This window comes from Myxocyprinus asiaticus, chromosome 32 (assembly GCF_019703515.2).
Source record: "Myxocyprinus asiaticus isolate MX2 ecotype Aquarium Trade chromosome 32, UBuf_Myxa_2, whole genome shotgun sequence".
Classification (NCBI taxonomy): Eukaryota; Metazoa; Chordata; class Actinopteri; order Cypriniformes; family Catostomidae; genus Myxocyprinus; species Myxocyprinus asiaticus.
In genome coordinates this window covers 30,066,866-30,079,037 of record NC_059375.1, presented here as the reverse complement: position 1 = coordinate 30,079,037, position 12,172 = coordinate 30,066,866, and the positions used below count along the sequence as shown (strand labels likewise).

General features: G+C 37.4%; 1 protein-coding gene across 3 annotated transcripts in view; it reads right to left on the bottom strand.

Annotated features, from left to right (window-relative positions):
• LOC127423140 (coiled-coil domain-containing protein 186-like) overlaps positions 1–10,639 on the bottom strand; it is a 49,207-nt gene extending 38,568 nt beyond the window's left edge. The window contains exons 1-5 of one of the 3 annotated variants that reach the window (XM_051667236.1): positions 10,513–10,584; positions 6,795–7,388; positions 4,627–5,569; positions 1,407–1,533; positions 18–146 (exon numbers count right to left, since the gene is read on the bottom strand). In XM_051667236.1, the coding sequence (XP_051523196.1) occupies positions 18–146; positions 1,407–1,533; positions 4,627–5,558 (1,188 nt within the window). In that variant the 5' untranslated portion in view covers positions 5,559–5,569; positions 6,795–7,388; positions 10,513–10,584. Of the gene's footprint in view, positions 1–17; positions 147–1,406; positions 1,534–4,626; positions 5,570–6,794; positions 7,389–10,512 lie in introns of all 3 variants that reach the window. The other 2 variants (XM_051667234.1, XM_051667235.1) reach the window with 2 other exon arrangements.
• Between the last annotated feature and the right edge of the window lie 1,533 nt (positions 10,640–12,172).

Here is a 12,172-nt window from a genome sequence, read left to right as displayed (position 1 = left end):
TGACCGTTTTCCCTCACCTGTTCCAGTCGATAGGCCATCTCCCTCTGCATCTGCTGGATGGCATTCTTGGCAGCCTGGTCTTGGTGAACCAGTCTGTCTCTGGAGTCATTCAGTTCTTTCAGAAGTTCCTCCACCCGGCTCTCAAACTGGTTAAACAAGAGAAACGATAAGTCAGTCATTGTATTAAAAGAACACTGCAGTAACAATAAACACAGCCCTGATGACGACAACAGAGGCAGGTCTGGCTGAAAGTAGCTGAACAAAGACAGAGCAGTGTTTGCACACACAGCAAAAGCACTATGACTCAGTTAATGCATTCAATTTCCTCTGTAACAATGCATATAAATGTCAAGTTCTGCACTGCCTAAGAAAATAGATTCAAACTGATATAAAATGAAATTATGTTTTCCATAACCGCAAAGGCTCCATTCAGGCAGCTGGTGTGTTTCTCTTAAAATAAATGGCTCCTTTTCTCGCACTAATATTTAGGAACTGGGTGTTAGGTTTCCTTTCCGATGCTGCTATTGAATGAAAAGTAAAGCTACAACTTTGGAGAAGATCGATCAGTGTGAGACAGATAAGGTTTGATTCTTAGAAAGCCCGCTGACTTGGTCAGGAAACCGTGACAACAAAACGCACACAATAGTTTCATCATTACGGCAACGCTTAATTATGGCTTCTGAAACTGTCTCCACGGGCTGCTCTGTTTGATTTGTGCTATTACTCTCTTTGACAGGGGCCTCTTTCAGACTGAACTGCAGTGCAATCTCTCTTAACCTAGAGTTGCTCTCAAACAAACATGCTTTTTTGGTATCATCAGCAAACAAGTGCTCGAGGCACAGTCAGAGATTCAGATCCTCAAGAGGAATTTAAATAACAAATAGTGTCATTGAGCTAAACACCTAAAATCTGGATGGGGGGGGGGGGCAACATGTGTTCCAAGCATTTTAATTTTTGGTCGAACTACCCCTTGAAACTTACAGAACATTAAATGACAGAGCCTGCACTATGTTTACACTGAAATTACATGAATAAGCCATGCTTACTTCAAAGTTATCCATTTGAGTTGTCTTAAAACTAAAGAAAACCAATTTCCAACAACAAAAAACAATATCGTGTGTGTATAATCCAATAATAAAACTGCAGTTTAACATGATTTGTGTATTTATATACTAAGGAAAAAGAGATCTCTTTTCTAACAGGATTTTTCAAAAGTTACCTTGCTTTGTTTTCAGTGCACTTTTTAACCATGCTTCCCTATGACATTAAGAATCTTTATCTTCAAATCTCTTATTTTAACTACAGTATTTCCAGTTAAATTACACTAATTACCTGTAGCATGCTGCTGGGCAGAATCAACTAAATTATGAAAAACTCATAAATAAACAATATATGGCAGGTATTACCTTCTTAATGATACAAATATGCTGTTTCTCCATCTCCATCCTCTTCTTCAGCTCTTCTCTCATGTTGTCTTTTTCAGAGCAGATACCCAGAATCAGCTCCTGATGCTTCTTATTTTCATCAAGTAACCTGATAAACAGTTGTCAGCGATCACTACCAATGTTATAGCACTGTCATTCAACTGTAATACACTGGACCTGTTACACTGTAAAAACAATCCTTGCTATGCAGGGCTCTACAGTGCGAGAATTTTACTTGCATTTGCGAGTGAAATTACTTTGTGCAAAGTGGAAGTTTTTGGTGCGAGTGACAGCTGATCTAACACCTGAAATTATGAACTTGTACCCTAGCCTACCATCAGAATAAAAACTCCCTAATGCATCTAGCCTCATATGCAAAGTTCTTTTAAAAGTAGCGCGTTAGTTATTTTTTCGTACTCTCGCATGGCTGCGAGTGCTGTCCTCTCTCTCTCTCTCACGCGCATGCAGAGAGAGAGTGAAGCTGCATAGGCAGATATACCACGTAAAGTTGGTGTAAGTGGAGTTTCTTGTTTTGTTTTTTATGTCAAAATGACAGACAGCATTTTGAATTATGACGGATTGACGGATGTTTTAAAAACCTGACCTTAATGTGCAAGATTCTGAGAAAACTAGAGAGATGCGGCACAATGGTCAAAGACCTCCCACTCCGTGTAGCACAGGTTTTCATGGAAAAGCAATTAAAAAAACAGCACATACAGATGCAGAAACGCAGTAGTATATAGTTTGTAGCGCGTCATAGAAAATATATACATTTTATAACTTTCGTGAATAACATTAACATTAAGCATTATTGCATTATACAACGTCTAACAGAGATACTCAACTGAAAATACATTCAAATACTCACTACGTATGTATGCATGTATGTATGTATACATACACACACATATATATATATATATATATATATATGTGCATGTGTGTATGTATGTATATATGTATATATATGTGTGTGTGTGTGTGTATTTATTTATTTCTTATTCAATTTTCATTAATTTTTTAAAAGTCTTCTTGCTGTTTTGTATTATTGTGTACTGGAAGCTCCTGTCACCAAGACAAATTCCTTGTATGTGTAAGCATACTTGGCAATAAAGCTCATTCTGATTCTGAATGTCATTAAAGTTTAATTTAATATTAGAGGTAGACGGAAATATCAGTATTACCGATTAAGCGATGCCTATATTTGTTTTTTGGAACTATTGGTTATCAGCAAAAATCTATGCCGAAACTTGCGGATAGTTTTTTCATCATTTTGTAATCTCAAAATTACAAAAAAAAAAAAAAAAATGTCCCTGGTGTGTTTTGGGCTTGTTTATACTTAAAAATTCCACATTATGCACCAATATTATTTTTTTCTGGTTATTATTGGGATTTTGGTCTGCATCTAGGATTTTTTAAATTTTTGACTCTTTTTCTGTTCCTGCTAAAGTAAGAAAAGAATAACAACATAAGTCGATTTTAAAAACTATCGGCCAGTTAATCAGTTATCGGCCTTTCCCACCACCCTAATTATCGGTATCGGCAAAACCCACTATCGGTTGACATATTTGAGTGTTGATGAACTATTAGTCTATTAAGAATTACCAATATAGACTAATGTTTGTTACTGGCAAATGAAAGTATAAAGTATCATCAATATATTTTTATATTAGGAGTGACGTTGTAAGGTTAACAAAAAATAACTCGGAAAAAGGTTTATCAGAGGTGTCCTTTGTCATGTATCAAGCATCTTTTGTTTCTGAATTCTGTAGTAATTATTTAACAGTTGCAGTCTTTAAAAAAAACTGACCTCTGACTGTGCAGCTACATTTTTGACTGTGACCTTTCATTTTTTCACTTAGGGGTATTTGTACTGAACTGGTCATCTAATCTGCATCAAGAACAACATGTGTAATTGTTTTAGATATAGTTTCAGCATCTGGCTATGTGTCACAAATAGAAAGGACTAGGCCTATAAAGATTAGCAGAGGGAACTTATGTCCATGATTTGATCAGACATCTTAAAAGCAGGACTGTCAATAGCTAAGCCAGCCAGATGCCCATCACAGAAATTAATAAAGCCAGAACAGGAAGGGGTTAAGGCACCCTAATTTTGCCCACAGTGTAAAATGTACAGCGTGCTTGCTTTAGTCAATAGATCCCATTATTAACATAAAAAAATATTTCTGACAAGCAATGGGCAAAGAAAGTGTTATAACATTCATTTAAAAGATAATTACATTTTTAATGTTTATGCTATGTGAAATGACTTTGAAGAAAGACTCAATATAAATAAACGTTTTTTTTGATTAACCAGATTATTGTTGACTTTGATTATCAATGAGCAAGCCACAACTCCAAAGTGAACAAGACAGAAGTTGGTCACCCATAAAGAAGATCCTAAGAACATCAGTCAAAATATTTATACAATCCTGGTAATTCAAATACTCATTGTGATATATTTCCCTTGACATCTCCTTATCTGTTTACTTTGATGCCAATAAGGGCAAAAAGGGGACATTTTATTTGCCAAACACTGGCAAAGCAAAACCGTGATCTGTAATTTTCATGCAGCTAAGGATGGCAAGCAAAACGGATTATTTACACTCACTGAGCACTTTATTTGGAACACTATGGTCCTAATAAAGTGCCTGACGTAGTCTTCTGCTGTTGTAGCCCATCCGCCTCAATGTTTGACGAGTTGTACATTCTGAGATGCTATTCTGCTCACTACAATTGTACAGAGTGGTTATCTGAGTTACCGCAGCCTTTCTGTCAGCTCGAACCAGTCTGGCCATTCTCCGTTGACCTCTCTCATCAACAAGGCGTTTCCATCTGCAAAACTGCTGCTCACTGGATTTTTTGTTTTGTTTTTTTGGCACCATTCTGAGTAAACTCCAGAGACTGTCTGGCACCAACAATTATGCCATGGTCTAAATTACTGAGATCACATTTTTTCCCCATTCTGATGGTTGATGTGAACATTCACTGAAGCTCCTGACCCGTATCTGCATGATTTTATGCACTGCACTGCTGCCACACAATTGGCTGATTAGATAATCGCATGAATAAGCAGGTGTACAGGTGATAAAGTTGTGTGTGTAAAAGAGTGTATTTTCTCCTGTTGCTATAAATCTAAAACCAATGGACTATGACCTCACTGACATGAGTTGTTTTATATCACTATTAATGAACAGCCTACCTCTTGATGGCTTTCTCCTGTTGGAAGTACTTGAATTGGACACACTTCTCGAATACAACTAGGGAGTTCTGGTCCTTAGGTAGTCCGTTGGGTAGGCCTTCCTTTCGGACACCCACTGACTGAGTGTTCAACAGTTCGTCCTCCAGTTCATCCAGGAGAGACTCCTGAGACAAAGAGCGCTGGATCTCAGACATCAGCTTTCTGCTGCAGTCTGTGTCGTATGGGTTTATATTTGCATTGGAGTCTGAGTTAAGGGGTACTGAATTTTCGGAGAGCTTATTGGCAAAAACAGGGGGTTCATCGTCCTGAGGAGATGGAGTATCTTGATTAGGAGCCAAAGGAGTCTCATTAACTGGGACTTGAAGTTCTGTTGGCCCCTCTAATGTGTGACTCTCGACTACTGAATTATCCATAACTGTATCCAAACCAGTGGGAGTAAGTTCATCTTTCCCGTTGAGAACAGAAGTTGAGGATTCCTCCACCACATTCTGAGTCCCACCTTCTGGTACCGGATCTAGTCGTGCTGCTGGCTCCTCGAGGCTAGAACATTCGAGTTCTCCATCAAGGACAGCAGGCAATGACCCTGCAGCATTATCGAGGGGAGCTGCTGGAGTCCTGACATCACCAATGGAGGCTGTTCCACTGTCACAGCTAGTGTTCCCATCACCGGGTGTATCTTCTCCGCTTGCAGCTTGTTGGACCTCCATGTATGTGTCAGAACTCAGGCCTTCTTTAACCACACTGTCGGAAAGAGTACCGTACAGCTCAAGACTGTCTGGCTCAGTGTCTTCCTCTTGTCCCTTTAATGTGACCTCACCCCCATCGCTGACATTGGTTGACCCTTCTGGAAACATGATGACCTCTGAACTTTTGGTGGGGTCAGAGGCAGGGGTCTGTTCTCCCAGACAGTCTGATGGCTCCATCATCTCCATCAGCTACTGGCCTGGAAACACATTTCAACAAGTGAATCACATGTACTGTATGTGACACTAAAGACAGTGTACCTGCCAACCAAGAACATGAACAAGCTAAATATACAACCGCCATAAAACATCTTTATCATGCCGGGTCACATAAAGCTGAAGTATTTATATGGCTTATGGTGCTATTTAACATTATCAGATTTCTTCCAGGCAGTGGGAACAATGAATCACCAAGAAATAAGGGTGTCGTCGTGTATGGTTTTCTTTCAGAAAGTCAACTTTTCATACCTGCTGTTAAGACACTGCTATTAATAGAACAAGTAAAAGTTCACGGTTTCATAGTAACTGTCTAAATCCCACATATTTCTGAGTCCATGGCTGAGGCATGGTACTCCCTCGCAAAACAGGGACACGGCTCTCCTTCTACCCAGAGGCAATGTTGCATTGCCAGTATTGTGAAAGTTGGTCAACACTTCTTACAACCCAATGAATGAGTGTCTGATACTTCACTGTATTAGGATTCAGTGGCTTAGCAGCTAAAACTTATAGAAATACTACTTGCCATTCAGGAAAAACACACTGATGGTGTGATTCACACTATTTGAGTGAAACTGGGGCAGAAGCCCATTCAGTAGGATACTCAAGAATGTGTTACAAATACTATCAGGATGAGTGTTAACACAATAAGTATGAGTGTAAGTCAATATTTGGCCATTTTGAGATTATTAGGCTAGCACTGGTCGATAATAGTGTCCGCTTGGCTAATTTATGGGTTACCAATTTATTCGTTTTATTTCAGCAATTTTGTGTACATCTAATTTGCTGAAAGAAAGAAACTGTGTGTCTCAATCGGCTCCCTATGTTGTGAATCAGTATATTGTGAACACAAATTCGGGCACTGGCGAGGGTGTTGATCCACTGAACATTGGGACACTTATGAATCAATTACCTGCGACACGATTACGAGCTCATGCATTAAAACATAGCTGGTATTAATCAGAAAATTTTGTTTTAGAAATGACACTATCATGTGTTTTCATTGCAGATAATGTACAGTGTTATTATTAAAGATAAATGACAAAGGCTAAATGAAAAAAGAAACATAAAAAGGAGTGTGTTTTAAAAAGAAATTAACAACTCTAATATTTAAAAGATTGCTTTTCTTTTATGAACATTATGGATGAAAGATAAACCTATTTTAAAGAGAAAATAAGGCTTTGACCTCATATAGCTATTTACACTTACGCTCGTTCAGTAACGACTTGAGACTTCAGAAGATCTGACGACATACCCTAGTTTTTACGGTGCAATTTGGGAATTTTTAGGGAGCAAATATTTTAGTACACTGGAACAATTTTGTGATTGGGATAGCTGCAGAAATGGCAGACTCCCTGATCAGTTCATTCATTCGGATGGAAATTTGTTGGGAACGAAGGGAGGAAGGAAGTTAGTTCGTTAGTTCGGAAGTTAGTTTGTTCGCTCGTTCCGAAGTTTGTTTGTTCGTTCAGAAGGAAGTTTGTTCGTTCATTCGGAAGGAAGTTCGTTCATTCGGAAGGAACAAAGTTTGTTCGTTCATTCGGAAGGAAGGAACAAAGTTTGTTCATTCATTCGGAAGGAAGGAACAAAGTTTGTTCATTCATTCGGAAGGAAGGTAGTTAGTTTGTTCGTTCGTTCAATCGTTTGGAAGGAAGTTCGCCTGGAAGGAAGGAAGGTAGTTCATCTGGATGGAAGTTCATTCAGAAGTTCGTTTGTTCGGAAGGAAGTTCGTTCATTCAGAAGGAAATAAATCCGTTCATTCGGAATGAAGGAAGTAAATTCGTCTGGAAGTCTGTTCTTTCGCTGAAAGAAAGAAAGAAGACACTTTATTGTCCCTGAATGGAAATTTGTCTGGTCTCATGGTATGAACACATACACAAACACTGTCATCTTTAATAAAAATTAAGGCTAACTAAACACTGCATAACATGTATATATATATATATATACACATACACACACACATACATACAGTTGAAGTCAGAAGTGTACATACACCTTAGCTAAATACATTTAAACTCTTTGTTTTTCACAATTCCTGACATTTAATCTTAGAAAACATTCCCTGTCTTATGTCAGTTAGGATCACTACTTTATTTTAAGAATGAGAAATGTCAGAATAATAGTAGAGAAAATTATATATTTCAGCTTTTATTTCTTTCATCATATTCCCAGTGGGTCAGAAGTTCACATACAATTTGTTAGTATTTGGTAGCATTGCCTTTAAATTGTTTAACTTGGGTCAAATATTTTAGGTAGCCTTCCACAAGCTTCTCACAATAAGTTTCTGGAATTTTGGCCTATACCTCCAGACAGAACTGGTGTAACTGAGTCAGGTTTTTAGGCCTCCTTGCTTGCACATCCTTTTTAGTTCTGCCCAATAATTTTCTATCGGATTGAAGTCAGGGCTTTGTGATGGCCACTCCAATACCTTGACTTTGCTGTCCTTAATCCATTTTGCCACAACTTAAGAGGTTTGCTTGGGCTCATTGTCCATTTGGAAGACCCATTAGTGACCGAGCTTTAACTTCCTGGCTGATGTCTTGAGATGTTGCTTCAATATATCCACATAATTTTCCTTCCTCATGATGCCATCTATTTTGTAAAGTGCACCAGTCCCTCCTGGAGCAAAGCACCCCCACAACATGATGCTGCCACCCCCATGCTTCACAGTTGGGATGGTGTTCTTCGGCTTGCAAGTCTCACCATTTTTCCTCCAAACATAAAGATGGTCATTATGGCCAAAAAGTTCAATTTTTGTTTCATCAGATCAGAGGACATTTCTCCAAAAGGTAAGATCTTTGTCCCCATGTGCACTTGCAAACTGTAGTCTGGCTATTTTATGATGGTTTTGGAGCAGTGGCTTCTTTCTTGCTGAGCAGCCTTTCAGGTTATGTCGATATAGGACTTGTTTTACTGTGGATATAGATATTTGTCTCCCTGTTTCCTGCATCTTCAAAAGGTCCTTTGCTGTTGTTCTGGGATTGATTTGCACTTTTCGCACCAAACTACATTCATCTCTAGGAGACAGAATGCATCTCCTTTCTGAGCTGTATGATGGCTGCGTGGTCCCATGGTGTTTATACTTGCGTACTATTGTTTGTACAGATGAACATGGTACCTTCAGGTGTTTGGAAATTGCTCCCAAGGAAGAACCAGACTTGTGGAGGTCCACAATATTTTTTCTGAGGTCTCGGAAGATTTCTTTTGATTTTCCCATGATGTCAAACAAAGATGCACTGAGTCTGAAGAAATTCAGACTAGCCATAATGTTCTTCTGGGTTAGCAGTGGTTTTCGCCTTGCAAATTTTTCCATAGATGCCATTTTTGGCCAATGTCTTTCTGATAGTGGAGTCACGAACAGTGACTTTATTGATGCGAGAGAGGCCTGCAGTTCCTTGGATGTTGTCCTTGGCTTTTTTTATGACTTCCTGGATAAGTCGTAAGCTGAACCCCATTATGAATGCAGTTTCATAGATTTGGAGATTTAGTAACCAAGGTGTTAAATACTTTTTCACACAGGCCCAGTTGGCATTGGATAACTTTTTTGCTTCAATAAATAACATTATCATTTAAAAACTGCATTTTGTGTTTACTCAGATTGCCTTTGTTTAATGTTAGATTTTGTTTGAATTTTTGAAACAATTTAGTATGAGATATATACAAAAACAGAAGAAAGCAGGATGGGTGCAAATCATTTTTCACAGCACTGTATGATAAATATATGACTTTTAACATATATATGAGCTTTAACACACACACACACACACACACACACACACACATATATATATATATATATTTCTGTATATGTTACAAGATAAAACACTGTGATTAAATTATATTTGTAGTATCCTTAATAAAACATTCTTGCGAAGTACAAAAAATGCAAGTCTGCAAATACCATGGACCAAAATTGTAAAAGGTTACCAGCTTCATTCCACCATCCAAGCAGAAATTCTCCACTGCCCACTAGCACCAGTCGACAAAATGAATTTTTCTCACTCATTGACAGTCAGTGAAATACTTTAAAAATAAATAAATAAATAAATAAAAAGTGTTAAAAAGAAATTTAACCTTATCACACTTGTTTAGTCAGATAATTCTTTGTTTTTGGCTCACATTAAAGAGTGAAGAAATGTACTATCCAGGTTAACTTCCTTCTGTCATTCTCACGTTGTCCGAGTTGAAAATGCAACTTTCTTTTCTTATCTGCGGTCTCACATGTCCTACACACATTTTTACGAATGTCAGTGCATTTCTTCTGTAATTCTGTAGTCTGGGGTGGGACTGTGCTCAGCCCACAAAAATTAAGCACTGAACGCTAAAACCAAAAAACAAAAAACTGCTTTCTCACACCAAATGCACTAAACCCATGTTATTGTATACACTAACATCACGAAAAAAGAGAGAGCTGTAAATATCAGTATACTCTTAATGTTGAGGTAATAATCCCAGTGACAGTTACTGCTGCCCCCACACAGGTGCAGTTAGCTTTAGCACACCGGCTAACTTATCAAAACGTCTCATATTTTACATGTTCAAGAAAAAAATATCTGCCCTGTCTGCTCGAATTAAAAGAGCTACAGTGTTAATGTAACCAGCTGCTTGGTGGTCAAAGATAGAAATGCTTAAAAATATGAAAATACACACATAATTATCTGTGTGGTGGAGATATAGCTCTTGATAACACCCTCAGGCTGATCAAGCGAGTTTTAGCAGCCATTATCGATTATAACAAGACATTGAGCTTATGACAGCGCATTCGAGTATATTTAATAAATATATAGATTATAATATCAGTATACGACATCGTATACTAACATAGAGTACACTGCATTTACTTAGCTTGCTGGCTGGCTAATTAAATAAACATTCGCATTAGTTGTTGGAGTTAGGACATCTTGGTTTAAAATATGCAACTTACCGGTTATGTCAGATCCATTGCAAACGTGATATGTTTAGCTGTCGTGAGAAATAGAGAGGGTCAAGTCCGTATGAGTGATCTCCTCCCCAGTCACTATGAGGTGACACATCAACAATATGGCCCCTGAACGCACCTCTGATAGAGAAGAATTACATATCGAGAATGGCAGCGGTCAGTTTATCCACAGTGCAGGATCAAGTACCGCCGACAGGGGAAACCAAATCGGCCAAAACTACTTTTTAAAAATGTTTATGCAGGTATGTTTGACCCGGTGAGGTGTTTATAATCCTAACACAACTGAGAAATGTACTTGTGAAACGGTAAGCATCACTGAATCAGGTATGGCTATGTAGATTAAATAATATAATCGGACAAACTAAACAGTGATTAAATCAACAGTCAGGAAGTGGCTGTACATTATAAGCAGTCCTCACTCTTCTAGGCTATATTTTATTTCTGTTTAGTTGATAGTATTATTCTGATGACGACTAAGCACGTATAACCCGACAGAACACTACAGATTACAGAATACATGCTGTAATTTGTAACGTATTTCGTTAGATTACTCAAGGTCAGTAACGTATTCTAAATACTTTGGATTACTTCTTCAGCACTGGTAGATTTTTTTCACTTGTTTCGACTATAAAAACTCTGCCAGTACAGTAAGACAAAATACACATGTTAAAAATACATTCTCTGAAAAACCCAAGTAGGTATTTGTAGGGCGCAAAAACACTAAATCAATGACTATGGAATGAAGGAAATAAGCCTTTAATTCTTATGCACTTTAATTTTATGTAAGTTTTATTTTTGAGTCTTTGGTCTTAAAATAGGCTGTAGTTTTATCTTAATTCCCCTGTAGTTACTTTTTTTTATTTATTTATCTGTAATTCTTTCTCGTTTCTCTTGCCTTACAGGCTTTACCTGATCTTACACTTGCGACGCATATTGTCTCTTTAGATAAAGCATTAAAAAATATCCATGAACTGTGCAGTAGTTCGTGTTGAATTAAGTCGAACATAATTCATACTCAGTCCTCATGGTGCCCTTCTTGTTGTGTTTCAGCACACAATACTTCACTTAATGTTTACCATAAGTTTTAAGTGTACTTTATTTTTACGCTATGATAGAGCTGTTCAGCCTTGCCGTCAATTTCTAGGCAAACAAATCCTCATGAATTTCCCATGTTTTTTTTTTTTTTTTTTGAATTTGTGAGTAAAATAAGGTCTGTGGTAAAAACTACTCGAAGATACTTTAATTATTAAATTGAGATAAATTACGCACAGTCATACCTCAAACGTGAATTCTCCGTGAGAAAACGTGAGCCACCGTTTTTATTATTATTATTATTATTATTATTATTATTATTATTATTATTATTATTATTTTAATGTTTTGCTATGTTCTTATCTAGCCAGTTCTTAGCAACATACTTTAAAAAACTAAAAATAGTAAACATGGTGGCTTAAAAATTTACGTTTTGGGTATGACTGTGTGTTATGTTGTAGAGCAAATCTTCCCCAATCTTCCAAGTATCTTCAAGTAGGACTAATGTTTACCACAGAATTTATTTTATTCATAAATTGAAAAACTCCATTATAAAAATCCATAGGAAAATCCCGATGATTCCCGTAATCTGTGTTAAAGACGAAAGACTTCA